This window comes from Diabrotica undecimpunctata, chromosome 8 (genome assembly GCF_040954645.1).
Source record: "Diabrotica undecimpunctata isolate CICGRU chromosome 8, icDiaUnde3, whole genome shotgun sequence".
NCBI classification, from domain to species: Eukaryota; Metazoa; Arthropoda; class Insecta; order Coleoptera; family Chrysomelidae; genus Diabrotica; species Diabrotica undecimpunctata.
In genome coordinates this window covers 116,469,052-116,485,500 of record NC_092810.1, presented here as the reverse complement: position 1 = coordinate 116,485,500, position 16,449 = coordinate 116,469,052, and the positions used below count along the sequence as shown (strand labels likewise).

Below are 16,449 nucleotides of genomic sequence, written 5' to 3'. Positions count from 1 at the left end.
TCTTCCGACTTCCGCACAGAATTACCCTTCATCGAAAATGGGTCCTTAACTGCACGAAAGGACATTACAGAGATTCTGGAAGAACATGTTATGCATACCATGGCAAGGCTTGGAGGAAACGTCGTTTTTATGCAGAACAACGCGCGAACGTACGTTGCCACGATCAGTATGCAATACTTGGACGAGGTTGGAATTACGAGGTTACCCTGGCCAGCTAGGTCTCGGGACCTGAATCCCATCGAACATATCTGGGACGATTTGAAAAAACGTATTCAACCCCTAACATTTCCTCTTAAAAACGGACAGGAGCTCAAGGATCTGTAAGTGAGAGAGTGGAATAACATACCACAACATGTAATCCGGAGAAAAATTGAGAGTATGCCCCGTCGTCTTCAAGAGGTCATTAGAGCAAATGGAGGCAATACACGATATTACTCATTGAAATTTCACTGACATTTTACCACGTTCTGTATTTTCCATTTTTTTTCGTATTACTGTTTTATCAACAATTTGGTTTGTTTTCTGCTTTTTCAATAAAAACAATAAAAAACCGTTTTTTTTTCTTTCAAAATAAACATTGATGACAAATAAAAATACGTTAGCCTAAAAAAAAGGTTATTGCTGCACCAGAGGCAAAAATATTCCAGAAACTTGAAATTTTCAAGGTGACTCGGATTTTATGATCGCGAGTGTATAAACATATATTTGGTGGTAAAGACGTAGTATCCTTTTTAAAAATAGGAAGACTAAGATGGGCAGGACATCTGGCAAGATCACAGCAGAACAACCCTCCTAGAAGAATCCTTATGTCACAACCTGTGGGAAGTAGAAGGGGTAGACCAAAACTCAGATGGAGGGATGATGTAGATGAGGATGGTAAACAAATAGGCGCAGCAAACTGGCAACAGTTGGCAATGGAGAGAATTGACTGGCGTAATAGACTTGGGAAGGTCGAGGCTCTTTTATAGGGCTGTAGCACCAATGATGATGATGATGTTTTGTTATTATCTATTGTCTGCTTTCATTTACCTCTTTTTACTGCGTACTAAATATTATAGAAATTTTTATAAAATTGTTTGGAATCGATCAAATAATTTTTGCGAAGTATTTGAAAAATGCTTTAAAAAAAAAATTGTACGACTCTGAAGAAGATAAGGCACAACATTAAAAATATTTATAAACTTTCTTAATCCGAATAATTGCCAAAGGTTATTGCAAAAATATCTGTTCCTTTGTTTTGCTTTTTCCAGGACGAATGATGTTCTAAATATATTATTTTACAGTAAAAATATTTTTATTAAGTACACTGTTATAGCAGTGAGCAAATTTATTAGACTGTTAAGGAGACGAACAAGGTATGGAATGATAAATTTATTGTTTTATTAGCAAATCGTTTAAAAAATATATCAAATAATCTATTTTTTGTCAATATTGTGGTTACTTAAGCTATTGTTAATCTTGTCTCCTACAAAATTTACATACAAATACAGCTCTATCTTTAACGATATCAGTTGTAAATCTTTTTTAATGAGTTTATATTTTGGATACCTGACACGAATTTTCTTGGTGGTTTAGGTTTATTTTTTTATTTCTATTTTTGATTCGTGCGTTCTGTCCATTTACTAATCTTGTCCTTGAGATGGTTACAATATATATTTCTGCATTTCTGCTGTTTCATTTACCAGTTATCATTTTAACTTGTATATCTTCTGTTTTTTTATAATTCACTGTTTGCAATTCGTTGTTTTGAGTGCTTGTGAATGCAGTTGTTATTGGTTGCTTTAGCAAAGGTGTTGTTTTCACTAAAGTTTTTCGACAATTTACGACTAACAATTGACTGTCAGCTTTTCTTGATTTGATAGGAATCGCTTGTTTGGTCAGAGATAATTAGAATACGTTCCAAAAGATTTCCGCGGTTAGTACAATTTAAACCTAGAGCTAAGATTAATACTATTACAAGAATTAATATTGAACTTAAGTGTGTTCTGGGTTAAATTGCGTTTCTTATCAGTGCGTCGAGCTTTCGACATTCTTTTGCTGTCTTCTTCAAGGCTTTCGAGGTATTAGTCTTCCAAGCCCCCAGAAGCTACTACACGGATCGCTTACCAATGTATTACTGCTACTGAGAACAAAGAACGGTTTATTTATACCAAATTAAATATGACGTATGCGACCATTGTGGCGGCCCCAGGCTAGACTGGCTTCAACTGAGGCCCAGCTGTCTCAACTTTAGAGGTTAGTATGCGTTGGCATCTTAAGAGCCATGACGACCACTCCCTCAGCGGCTCTTAAGGCTTTGCTGGATTTATCTTCACTACATCTTATTGTAGAGTACGAAGCCATGATTGCAGCCTATCATCTTTACTGCTCTAGATACATGTTGGGAATTAATGGTCGGATGGGCCATTGTAACATCTGAAGACAGGCTCTTAATTGTTTTCCTGTGCTCTCTATGGTACAAGACAGCATGACACCCCAAGTTGAGTTCTCGTTCTTCTTCTTGGTTCAATTTCCTGACCGGGATAAGTGGATTGAACGAAAGCCTGCACTGATCCGACGAAACGAGCCGACCTGATACACGGATGGGTCAAGGATAGACGAGCGGGCGGGTGTCGGAGTATATGGGAGCGGAATCGGATCTGAATTTGACCGAGCTCTCGGCTACCATGCATTAGTCTTTTAGGCCAAGATCTTTGCGATTCTGATATGTGCTCAGGAGAAAAAAAATTGGGCTTGCTCAGGAAGGAACATCTTTATCTGCTTTGATAGTCAAGCAGCGCTAAGGGCTTTGGAAATGCCCAAAGTCAGCTCTAAGCTTGTTCTTGAGTGCAAGAGAGCACTTGCTGAGGGCGCGCAGACCAATAGGGTTAACTTGGTATGGGTACCGGGACACACAGGCGTGAAAGGAAACAAACGGGCTGACGTCTTGATATAACAGGGCTCATTTACTCTGCAGGTGGACCCGAACCTGTGATTTGAGTGCCCTTCAGTACTGGTCGGGGTACTGTCAAAGAGCTTCTTCTTCTGCGGAGGTTCCAGGACTTCTGGACCAGTTGTGGAGTTATAAGACAGGCTAAATTTTACATAGTGGGGCCATCCAAAACTATTACAGCCCAACTTCTCCTTGTAGACAGAGTACAAGGTGCTTTCTGGTGGTCTGTATGCTTACCGGCCATTGTAGACTTAGGCAGCACCTTCATCTGCTTGGATTGGCGTTTAGCCCATGGTGCCATCTTCGTAATGAGGTAGGGGAAAACTCCTTACATGTCTTCTGGAATTTCCTGGCAATGACCTACCAGTGGTGGTAGATCCTGGGTTCAATCTTAAGGAGTTATCCTTAAAGAGACTTGTGGCTTTCTGTGAGGCCGCAAGGTTATTAAAGGATTAGACGTTCAGAACGGCAGAAAGTGTTAAGACTTGGAGCCTCTGCTGTGCAGATATGGGAGCTCGAAACAGCCTGGCCCATAGAAGCGCCGAAGACGAGGTCCTTATAGACCTATTTCGTATAATAGGGGTGATATAATGTACCCGTCTTTGGAGGTCTAAGTATCTGTAGGGATCATAAATGGGTCCTGCCTCGATCTACTATAATCATAACCATACGATTTAACTCATTAAAAATACAGAATGCTACAAGCAAGAAGCTAAAAAATACCAATAAATTTGCAGAAAGCTTATTGATGATACCTGGATGCCGCGGAAATTACGTTAAAACGTCTATTGATGTAACCCCACCAGGTTCTAATTTTGTTAAGATTTTTTTAAACCAGCGCTTAAATACTTAGGAAGTTATTTCTTCATGATAATCTCCTGTTTCTCTTGACTCAAATTAAAGCAAATCATCATCAAGGAACCCTGTATCACTTCCTATATGGATAATGGTTAATCGTCGTACCTTTCATGATGGAGTTTTTATTCCTGTAAACCAGCTTGCTATAAATGCTTCGCGTTTATTTTTAACATTTAAATCTTGACAAACTTTCCCGACTCTATGACCTCTGTTAATTTAGGTTTTATCCAAATAATATAATATTTCTTAATATAATATATAAAGATAATATATAAATATAATTTCTTTTTTTTTCTATTAGCATACTTTTCTCTGTAAATGAATAAATTTGTAAAATAAATTTGGAAATTTTATTTTATTTGTGAATACAAAAAAACTATTTTTTTTTGATTTCTCGCTTTTTAATCCTATGAGAGCCAAAACCAAAACCAAAGTAAAAGACGCAGGAGAATATGCTGCCAAATTAAAATTGAGCTTCGCAAGATACAATGTTCGACTGCAGGATAAAAGATGGAACCACGAAATACAACAATGGAGCCCATGGTTAGGAAAGAAAAGCAGAGAAAGACCACAGATGAGATGGGCTGATGATATTGAGAAGATCGGAGGACACAACTGGAAGCAAGTGGCGCAAAATGAAAAACACTGGATTGGTTTGAGGGAGGCCTATGTCCAAAGTTGAATTACTTAAGGCTGAAGAAGAAGAATCCTAGGAAGGTAACCTTCGTAAATTTTACGAGCTCTCTTTTGATTGGCTTGTATTATTTGGCGCCAGTCTCAAGGAGGGGATATTGATCTTGAATTGATATTGAATTAAAATTATTTCTCACATCTTTTTTAAGAGTTAGGTTTAATTTTTTAATTATAAAATATATTCGAGATTGAAAGAGATTGTATAATTATCTGTTCCACAATCCTTTCGACTATTTTGGAAAGCCTTTCCTGTCTTTTAAGTTAATTTATGAATAAACTTTTTGATTGTAGGCGATGAAGAAAACGAACAACATCACCCTTCCACAATCCTCATCGACTATTTTGGAAAGCCTTTCCTACCTTTTAAATTACTTTATGAATAAACTTTTTAATTGTAATAGATGAAGAAAAGGAACAGCATCAACCTTCAGCTTAGGTCCTTTCTTTGATTAATATTGCAGCAATTAATGCTGCCAAATTCCTTTAAAAGTCTACTGGCTTAAAGCGTTTGGAACAAATCCTTGAGGTGTTAGGATTAAATTTGTCTTCACGGCAACAAGCAATAACCCATAGTTTTTCTACTGCCGAGTCCTTGGCAAAACCATAAAGCTTACCAGATTTATCGGCATCTCTTGCCTGATTATCACTTAAACAACTAGTTACTGCTCAACGTATTTTATATTTTGCTTATAAATTATTCCTAGCGAAAGTCCCTAAAAAATACAGGAGGGGTATGGTTGAATATTAAGTACTCACTCAATAATATTTAAACATCTCTCTCTCTTTCTCTCTCCAATGGCGCTCCAATACAGCTCAAATTGAGCCTTGGCCTCCTCTAAACTATGCCGATTTTCTTCAAGTTCTGAGGTCTAGCAAATTTTGCGCGTCCGCTGCCACTTTATTCTCCTACCTTTTCTGTGGCCTTCCTTTTGGTCTTGAGCCCTGAATTATACTATATAAAGGTCTTTTTGCAATATTTCGGTCTCAATTCCTACTACATGACCAGCCCATCGAAATCGCTGAAGTTTAACGAATTTGGATATTAGTGACTCTTTGACAAGTTGGTAGAGTTCATGGTTGTACCTGGATCTCCATACTCCGTTTTCGTTAATAGGTCCAAATATCTTCCTTAGAAATTTTTGTTCGAAGAATTCCAGCTTTTGTTTTTCCATGATGACCATGATTTTCGATCTTCAGTGAGTGTTTTTGGAGCGGAACATATGGGCTAATGAAAAGTAAGCATTGTTTCTCTTTACTATTCTTCTTAATTATTAAAGATACCCTAACTTCTAAAACACCAAAATATTGTTTATATAAAGTAGTTATACCTACAAAGCCACTATCACTAAAATCGCATAGAGAATTCAAAATATTCCTAATAGTTATGTTATTACACTAAAAAGCCTACAAATCAATTTAAATCTCACAAAACACCATAAACTCTACAACCAGCTTAACAAAGAAGCCAAAAGCTAAAAAATTATTAAAACTTCCGTTATAAACAGATATATTACAATAACGGCCACTCTCCTTGTGACGTCAAGAGTAGGGGATCTGCTGACAGTGAACTGCGCAATATCATTCCTTGTAACATAAGTCTGCTATAGAAAAGCACAAATAAATGTACTTATTCGTATTAACCGCAACATCGACGTTCTAGCGTGAGCAGAGTTTTCCCACACTGGTGCTACAAACTCGGTGGCAGAAAAATATAATGCTAAGGCAGAAGTACGGAGAGTGTGTGGTTGTGCTCCCCATTTTGTATTTGGTAGTTTGCGGATGATATTATTTCTGGTGCTTACTTTTTTCTTGACATCTTGAAAGATTTCGACTTAGTGAATAATTTAGATATGGTGTTATTTACAGTAGATGTTGCTCGAATTATTGCTTTGCAAAAAGATGGAAGAAGTCAAGTTTATGTATCCGAAACTTTAGGTATTCCGAGAACTACAGTACGTAGATCTATTGCTTTATAGAGACTGATACATACATACGTCGACTTAGTTAAGGTCGTAGAAGAGTTACCTCGTAAAGAGATGATCGTTTTTTTGTGATGGAACTTCTAAGAAATCGCCATTCCACTGCAATTACTGCAAGAAACCGTCTGCAGGAGGTTCGAAATGTGAATGTAAGAAGAGAGAGAGAGAGAGAACGGTTAGAAGACGCCTCAATGAAAGATTACTAATGACAAGAAGGCCAGCTATTGTTCCCAAATTACAACTCAGACACTGTAGGAATCGACTAATTTTTACTTGACAACATCAACACTAGCATATAAGGATTGGAGCCGAATACTCTTTACTGACGGATCGCGGTTCTGTTTGAAGTCTGGCGATGAAAATGAAAGATATGCCCAAGCTTGAAGTCCCAAAGAAGAAAGTTTGGTGGCGGTTGTGTCATGGTTTGGGCTGGAATCTCATTTGAAGCTCGAACTGAAATTATTTTAATCAATGGCCCCCTAAATGCTCATCGGTATATAAAGAATGTTTTGGCAGAAGCAGTAGTTCCATTGGGTCCATTTATTGGGGATAATTTCGTCTTTATCCATGATAATGAATTTATTTTCGGAAATTTATAGGGTTACCGCATTTTTTGCCGGTCATTGTATGTATCAAGTCACCAATAAAAGGTGATAATAGTTTGTTTTTGTATATGATTTGGACTACCTTTCTTGCCGTGTCGCAAGAAATATAGTAATACCATTGATTATAAACCACACCCTAGATAGCTCACCTCGTGGTAACCGAAAGACGTATCAACAACTAGATGGCGCCATTCGAAGACCGTATCGAGATTTCTCATTCTCTCTCTGACTTGCGAGGAGATAGGAGTAGTGTCAGGGCCGAACTTACCCTATAGGTGTATTATCTGTGATTAGTGTTGTGAGAAGTTATAGCGGAATTTTATCAAAGAAAGGATTTTAAATAAAATGGCCTCTGTAACGCATAAGTGTGCTTTCGCGGGATGTTTTGAAAGAAACGATGGAACAAATAATAATATATCTTTTTTTAAATTTCCCCTGAAAGACGTAGAGCGCACAAAAATTTGGCAAAGAAATTGCGGGAATTTTGATATTTAATTGATGGATATCAGTGACCTGAAACAGAGGGTAATTTGCCAGCATCATTTTGCAGTGGAACATATTTACCAAAGTGGCCAAAGAAAATTATTAAGGAAAAATGCAGTTCCTCTAAAATTTATACAGTTAGCAACTGATTTAGGTGAGTACTCAACTTTGGAAATATTTTTATGTTTACCTAATGCGCTTTGTCAATGAGAATAATACTGTTAAAATATATTTTATATAAAATCAGTTGATATTGAGTGATTTATATATTTTTTATACAATTAAATCAAAAGAGATTTTTTTAATATGAATGCGTTGTTAGTATCATCATCATCATCATCATCATCACTGGCTCGACAACCCTTTTTGGGTCCTGGCCTGTTCCAGGATTCTTCTCCATTCTGATCTGTTTCGTGCTTTTTTTCTCCAGTTTTTTATTTTTAAGGTTGTTATATTATTTTCTATTTGTTCTAAGTATTTCAACTTCGGTCTTCCTCTTGTTCTTTTTCCTACTGGCATCTGTTTGAATATTTTGTTTGGTATTTCGCCTTCTTCCATTGTTTCTACATGACCTATCCAATGCAGCCGTCATATTTCCTTATCTCCACACATCGTTGTTCTCGGTTTGAAGTCCTTTCTGCTTTTGTTTAGTCTCTGATAAAATTTTCTTGTCTCTGTTGATTTACTTAGTTCTTGTAGTTCTTGAAGTTCTTTGTTAATATATTCTCTCTTTTTTCTTCGGTGAGTTTTCTTTTTTTCTTTGCATAGTCGTTGATATTCTTCCTCTGCTTGTCGGGTTTTGTGCCCCTGTTGCATCAGTAAATATGCTTTGTTTTTTTTGTCTGTTATGATCTGACATTTTTCGTCAAACCAGTCATTCGTTCTTGTTCTTCTTTCTCTACCTTCTCTGCCTTCTGCGTTGTTAGTATCACTCTAGAAATAATGGAGATGCTTGTTTTGCTTTAATTAAAATTAAACATACATTTCAATGATTACCTATTTTAGGTGATACCCCACCAGTATGCTCTACACACGTTTATTGCGGTACGAAACGTAAAAGATCTACAAGTGGCGATTGTATGGTTAGGTCAACTCCATCGTCTAAGAGATCAAGTAGTAGTCTCAGTGATATTTCCAGTTTTGAAATTAATTTGCCCACAAAACTTGAAACTGAATTGACGGAGAAGTTAAAAAAATTGGAGTATCAAGTAAATGTTTTAAAGAAGAAGTGCCGTCAGAAGAACAGTCAGCGTTGTAGAAGAACAACAAAAAACAGAAAATCGGCAACCAAATTCATGTTACAGGTACTGTTAGAAAATAAAAGCAAATACGTGCACACTTTTGTTAATATGCAGTTTTCACACAAAACTCGTTCACAATGGAGTCACAATGAAAAGGATTTAGCTCTGGCTATTTATTATAAGTCTCCTAGTTGTTACAAATTTTTAATTAGATCTCTTAACTTTGTATTACATTCAGTAAAAACAATTCAAACTTGGTTGCGTGTCATAAAATTAAGAACTGGTTTAAACACTTCCTTAATTGACAAGTTGAAGAAAAAAGCAGAGACAATGGATGAATGGGAAAAAATTTGTGTGTTAATGTTTGATGAAATTTCTTTGAAAAAACAATTGGAGTAAAATAAATTAGATGACATTATAAAAGGGTTTAAAGATTTAGGTGCTTTAGGAAGAACAAACAAACTTGCCAACACAGGTCTGGTTTTCATGATGCGCGGCTTGCTACATAACTGGAAGATTCCTATTTGTTATTTTGTTACAGGTGGTCCAATACATAGCGACAACTTAAAAAAACATTGTAGTTGAAGTTGTTTTAAAATTACAAAATATTGGGTATATACCAAAAGTGTTAGTGTGTGATCAAGCATCTAATAATAGAGCTTTATTTAAGCTGTTAGGCGCATGTAAGGATCAACCTGCAATAGAAATAGGCAATCAGAGGATTTTCACTGTATTTGATACACCCCACTTATTAAAAAGTCTAAGAAATAATTTTCTTAACAAAAAGTTGACGTTTTTGCCGATTCTAAACAAATATCGTGGCAAGATATTGAATACACATACAATATCGATAGAACCAATGTGAGAGCACGATGCATCGTGAAAATAACAGACGTTCATATAAACCCTAATAATTTTCAAAAAATGCGTGTAAAATTAGCAGCACAAATTTTTTCCAACTCAGTTGAATCAGGAATATCAACAGCTATAGCTGTAGGGCAGTTACACACCAAAACGGCTCCTCATACTGCTGAATTTTTGAAAATTATAAATAATATTTTTGATGGTCTTAACAGCAAATATTGTAGGGATAGTAATCCAAACAGAAAGCCAATGTCAACTTTAAGCAAGTCAGCTCAAAACTTAAAAGCAGGTTTAGAATATTTTAAAAAAATTAAAGTTTTTGAAAATCAGAAAGAGAGAAATAATATTCACGGTCTACACGGCTTTCAGTGGACAATTTTGTCAGTTTTATGTTTGTGGGAGGAACTTCAAAAATATAATGTGTCATATAATTGTTTCGATATTGTCAATAATGAAAGTACTTCTTGAGAACAAGAAATAATAAAAATTTTTTTTCCTAAAATTTTATTTTACAATCTTAGTTTGAAAAGAATTGACATTCAAATATATTTATTTACTTTGTTTTGAAATATGAACTAATTAGTGATGCTTTAAACTTTCTAATCCTGTCCGTTTATCAGCGTTTACCTATTGTTCCTAGGCAGATGGTCCTCAACTATTTACATGTTGGAAATTCCTTGTCATTTAATCAAGATAAGCACTTGCATTATTCATTTTTAACGTTGGTATTTTGTGGTATTTTGTCAAAGTTAAAATTGCATTTGGTACTCAATACTACTTGCTTTTAAAACCTCGATGACGTAATTTCAGATAGTCCTCAGAGAATTTTTAAATGTAAAAAGTATTCGATCGAACAGTAAATCATATTTATTTTAGTTCACCTCTATACAATTTCTTATTTTGTACAGAATATAATTGACTTCTATATTGCCATTTCTAGATAAATTGTCAATTTTTTATAGTACAATGTTACTATTAGAACAAAATTTATATCCTCTTCTTCTTGTCGAAGTTCCTTCTCCTATCGAAGGTTGGCCATCACCACAGCTATCCGTACTTTATTGGCGGCTGCTCTGAAAAGATCTATTGAGCTGCAACTATATCACTCTCTTAAGTTTTTCAGCCAGTAAATTCTTCTTCTACCTATGAATCTTTTACCCTTAATTTTACCTTATATTATGAGCCTAATATCTCATATTTCGCACCTTCGGTAATGTGACCCAAATATTCCAGCTTTTTTGTGTTAATGTTCTTTATCACCTCGCAATCCTTTTGTAACATTGTAACCTAATTGTATTATGTATTTTATGTTTTGTTATTTTTTTTTGTAGTGTATTGATAAATAAATAATTTTTAGAAAACCTCTACTGTTTTCATTAATCAATTTTTAGCGTTTTTTCTGAAGTAAAATCGGAAGTCAATAATATAGATTGTTAAAATTACGTTAAAATTTTTTGTGAAAATGCTGAATGCCATCCTTATATTGTCATCTATTGCACTAGACAATGGCCGGAGCAGGTAACTCAAATTTATTTTTCAATCTTGGCAAAGATTTGAATTAATGTCGCCACCATACAGTCTGGTAGTACTTAGGCGTGAGGGGCAAAGAGGTGTAAGTGGGCGAAGTTTAACACTGAATTCGTTTTTACCTTAGAGTGAGGTATCTATGTGTGGTTTATAATCAATGGTAATACATAATTGCATGTGATATTAAAAAAAATCAATAATGCATCTTTGTTGTATCAAAATTGTTATTTTTCTATCTCTATTTTTATACTGAAAACTAAAAACTTCAATCGATTTTAAAGTATTTTTTAGATATTATACTATACTAAACCGTTTTATTTGAAAACAAAGTTATATTGAGTATCCAAATACTAGAAAAACAAATATTTTAGAGTTAATTCTCTTCCTTAATAGAAAATTTAACACAAAACCTTGTAATAATGAGCCAGAGCCAGCGAAATGTATAAGTATTTTTTATTAATATGAATTTTATCTTTTTTTTTTAGATGTTATTGACTTCGTCATGGTTTATGGATATTTTGTTAGCTTTGAGTTTTGCCTGCGTTCTAATCTACAAATATCTAACAAGACACTTTAATTATTGGAAAAAGAGAAACGTTCAACATCCAAAACCTATTCCTTTATTCGGAAATTTTTATAATGTGCTAGCAATGAAATCAGTTACTCCAGAATATATAAAAAGCATTTGGAATAAAATAGATGCGCCCTATTTTGGAATGTTTATTTTTGATGAACCAGTATTAGTTTTAAAATCTCCTAAATTGATAAAAGATGTTCTAACAAGGCATTCGTCCACTTTTTATGATAGAAGAATTGCTATACCTGCGCATCCAAATATGGCACACGGATTGTTTTTCTTAAAAGACGAGCAGTGGAAAACCATGAGAAACACAATTTCACCACTATTTACGTCCGGCATGATAAAACAGTTAGAACCTCATTTTATTGAGATAAATAACGTATTGTCTGAGTTTCTTACTAAAAATAGTGGGGTTTTAGATACTTCAAATATTGCAAAGAATCTTGTTAGCGAGTTCCTTATTCGAAGTTTCTTTAATGTCAAACCAAAATGTTTTGAAGATCCACCATCTATCATTCAGGAACACATTAACAAGATGTTCAAATTTTCTTTAAGGAATATATTAATTCAGAATTTATTTTTCTTTAAACCCACCTGGATCTCTGCGTTAAAATTAAATTTTATTCCAGAATCGGTAATAATGTTTTTTGAAAGTATCTTTAAAAATTCAATGGTAGCTAGAGAAAGTTATACTGGTAAGCCACAAAACCTGGTTGATTTGGCAAACAAATCTTTAAGGGATAATCCAAATGGTGGACATACATCAGGTAAGATAAAATTTGTTTCAAATAAGATCATTACAATACACTTTTTTTTAATCATATGAAAACAAACGATGAGAACATTTAATGTAATAGACAACTAATTTAAAAGTGGCTACAGGTCTCCTTTAATACTAGGAGCACCAGAGCGGTCATTTTTACCGCTCTCTATTTTTAACCCCCTATATTACGAGTATCAACCTATCGAGAAGGCTGGATTCAGAAAACATTTTAGTACCATAGACCACTTGCACACCGTAAGAACACTGATAGAAAAATGCACTGAGTCGAAATATTTCAAATCATATGGCGTTGACAAAGAGAGAGAGATTACAAAGGCTAAGAACCATAAGGTTTCAAGCGACATTTACAAAATTTTTCAGGAAATTAATGTTAAAGTTTGCTGTCAAATAAAACAGTTCTGACAAAATTATACTTTAACAGGTATGTTATATATTATTGTTTAAATATTTGGTAATATAGTAATTCATAAAACAATGCTGTCCTTGTGGTATAAAATGCAAATTTCAAGGTTTTTTCAAAATGTTACACTTGGAATACATAAATACTTGGAACCTTATGCTATGGCACTGTAACCCCTGTACTTGGAACTTTGTGTCCCTAAATAAATTTGAAGTTTTAAAAATATGTCATTATTGTAGACTTTATTGCCTGTCTGGCACTGATAACAATAGTAGAATATACAATGATGTTAGAAGAATTTTTAAAAACATAAGAAAAATTTGGGTATTGTGTTATTGACCGCAGCTACTACAAAGTCAGCAGTGGAATTATTTATGGGAACCACTCTTTGTTTCTTCCTTGTACTGCTGGTAACTTTACTAACATTGACTGTAGAAAATTCGGCGCTGAGGTCATTCAGTTATACTGAACAGTAAACGTATCGCCTTGCACAAAACGTAGTTGACAAACTTTAGTGTAAGGTATTTTATTATATTGGTCTAACGATGCTGTTTTTTGAAGTTTTTAAAGTTTGTTGGTTTCATATTAATCACACAGAATGGCTTTCGTCTGTTAACTTTTAACAAAAGTCTAGCAAGCGATAGTGGAGACCAACAGTAACCTTTTTAACTTTTTCTATGCAAGAATGGATATTATCGACAACCTGTATGCACGAATGACCAGGTATGGAGTATATAGTATTTTATAGTTAACGTTTGGATTAGGATGTTTTTTCAGAAAGTTAGTGATTGCCACTGAGATCAGAAAGTTCTTGTTCTAATAGACACAACTATCACTCCACGTGATGATATCATTTATTGTCGGATGTTTTAAAACTACTTACTTCAAAGTTTGTATTAGGGCACTAGGCAAATAATTGCCTGATCTCCCACATAATGTTTCTTGCCATACTACACAGTAAACTTCTATATCAGCAGAGCTGTGAGCTATCAGATTGTATACATTTAATTTCTGTTTGTAAAACAGCACAGAGACTTCAGATTTGGGTAGGTTTCTGACATTTTCCAGATCAAAACATATAATGGCACAGTTTGAGTTCTGTTTTTTTGTCATTGTCACGTTCTTGGTGCATTATTAATTTCTTTGTAATGTGGGAATGATATTATGTCTGTTCCTCTTCTGCATGCACCTTGTTCTCTTTTTTGGAAAATCTATGGTTCTCGCACACAACTATCCGTTTTCGGTTGCGAGAACTCTAGATTATGCTCAAAATTAAAAATGTGCCTAGATAACGACAGTGTTTGTGGAGGTATATTATTTACATTGCACATTTCAATGTACAAATCATACATTTTTTGAACGTTAAGTATTGGGTCTAGATATCTTCTTTTTGAATCTTTCCTACAATAATGTTCCTCTACATATGGAAAAGATTGTACCTATGCGTTGTGTTATTACTTCTTTTCCTTTGCTTGAAATGCAATCTGTTGTCCCTTTCCCTCTTTTATCAGAGTGTGGTGTGGCCACTTTTTTGTAAATGCACAGTATATAATATAAACTTTTGGCTTATGCAAAGCGTATTTAAGAAAAATGGCTTGCGTATTCTCAATTTTTCATTTTCTTTCTCGAAGTAATACCCAAATAAAAAAGATTGGCAGTTTGCTTTAGTACTGCGTTTTCTCTTAACTAAAATTCTCTTTGTCACATTTAATATAAATGCATACTTTCCATTTTCATCCATTGAGCATTACCTGTTTTTGTCTCCAATCTTTCTTTGGGGTTAAATTTTTCATCATTGGAAACAACAACTTTAGTTGCAATCTTTCCATGTATTAATTACTTTAGCAGGCCTAGCTATACCTTTATCACTGATGTAGCTTTTTCCTTGTTGATAATTTTCCTTCCGTTGTGTTTTTTCCACATCTGGCGATTCCGTTTTCGTTTTTGAGTCCTATTTACCTCCTTCATTGGAGATTTTCAGATTCTCATTTAGAACTTAAGGTGAAACTGTACTCTACTAAGCAACAACTAACAATGCCAGATTAATGCCGAATAATGCCAGATTCCTACAAAATATCTTTGTGTAAAGGATAGTTATACATACTATTTAATTTGTCTTACATTCTTAAGGCAACAACTTGATTGTTTGGACCACGAATATCATGAATGTTATCGACTTGGACTTGCTACACTTCTATCTAAAGCTTTAGAGGACTCTCTAGTTTTGAAATTTAGCCTAAAAATTATTTGTTATTCAAGAGAGTAAAAAATATTTTACAATAATATATTTTTGTTTATATATTTGTTATAATAGTTCGCATAAACGTGTACCTACCATAAAGAATGTATTAAAATTGTTTCATTCTTTTATAAAAGTATACCTTTTTTTTATTGGTACTTCAGGAATAAGTACCCGTTTTTTCTCATCACAATTGGTATTCTCTGTGTCAGAATCACTAGAAATATGAACAGCAGCAAGCGACCGCATATATATATACATATATATATATATATATATATATATATATATATATATATATATATATATATATATATATATATATATATATATATATATATATATACGTATATATTTCCTCTTTATATTTACTTATGTTTACTGCTTTTATATATTTATTTGCTGACCGTGAATATTTCAATGGAAACTTTTTTATTTCCTGGGTTTGTCGCTCTGTTGTTAATAAAACTACTTAACTATTGCCTATCTAAATTTTATCTAAATTTTATTTTCATACCTAGCAATAATAATAATAATATAATAATACTGTGTAACTAATAACAAGAAAAAATGCGTAACTGGATAAGTAAACCTCTGCATGGGCGACATCTTAATGAGATCAGCCAAGAATATGTCGACAATACAGCGTCGAACTATTGGTTGACATCAGGAAAGATGTTTCTCGAGACTGAGAGTTTCCTACTTGCCATTCACGATCTGGTTGTTCCAATTAAAAATTAACTGAAATATATTGTTAAAGATCTTCAAGTCCAAAAGACAAATTCCGATATGGATGCCAAACCCAAGAAACCATTCAATATCTTACCGGTGACTGCCAGGCATTTGTCGGTACTAATTATAAAGAACGCCATGACTCAGTAGGAAAGATTATCCAACAAGAACTAGCTAACTGGAACTTTTCCAAACCGACCACCTTCCTTATTATCAATACGTTCCTGACAGAATGCTTGAAAATGACAACTACAAGCTATACTGGGACCGCACTGTGCTTACAGACCAACCAGTGGCGAATAAAAGACCGGATCTGATACTGGTTAATAAACTTACTAGGCAAATAACACTAATTGATGTGGCGATACCCAACAACAGTAATCTTCGTGTTAAACAGAACGAACAGATCGCCAAGTACAGGGATCTCAAAATTCAAATACAAAGACAGTGGAGAATGGAAAGTATCCAGACAATACCTATTATTCTCTTTACTACTGGAGTCATTCCGAAGAACATTCTAAAAAACATAAAA

At 34.3% G+C, this 16,449-nt stretch overlaps 1 protein-coding gene across 3 annotated transcripts in view; it reads left to right on the top strand.

The window, feature by feature from the left end:
* The first annotated feature begins 1,242 nt into the window (after positions 1-1,242).
* The window catches only part of LOC140447887 (cytochrome P450 6k1-like), a 32,285-nt gene continuing 17,078 nt past the window's right edge, over positions 1,243-16,449 (top strand). The window contains exons 1-4 of one of the 3 annotated variants that reach the window (XM_072540802.1): positions 1,243-1,355; positions 4,775-5,718; positions 8,556-8,854; positions 11,668-12,529. In XM_072540802.1, the coding sequence (XP_072396903.1) occupies positions 5,712-5,718; positions 8,556-8,854; positions 11,668-12,529 (1,168 nt within the window). In that variant the 5' untranslated portion in view covers positions 1,243-1,355; positions 4,775-5,711. Of the gene's footprint in view, positions 1,356-4,774; positions 5,719-7,207; positions 7,705-8,555; positions 8,855-11,667; positions 12,530-16,449 lie in introns of all 3 variants that reach the window. The other 2 variants (XM_072540800.1, XM_072540803.1) reach the window with 2 other exon arrangements.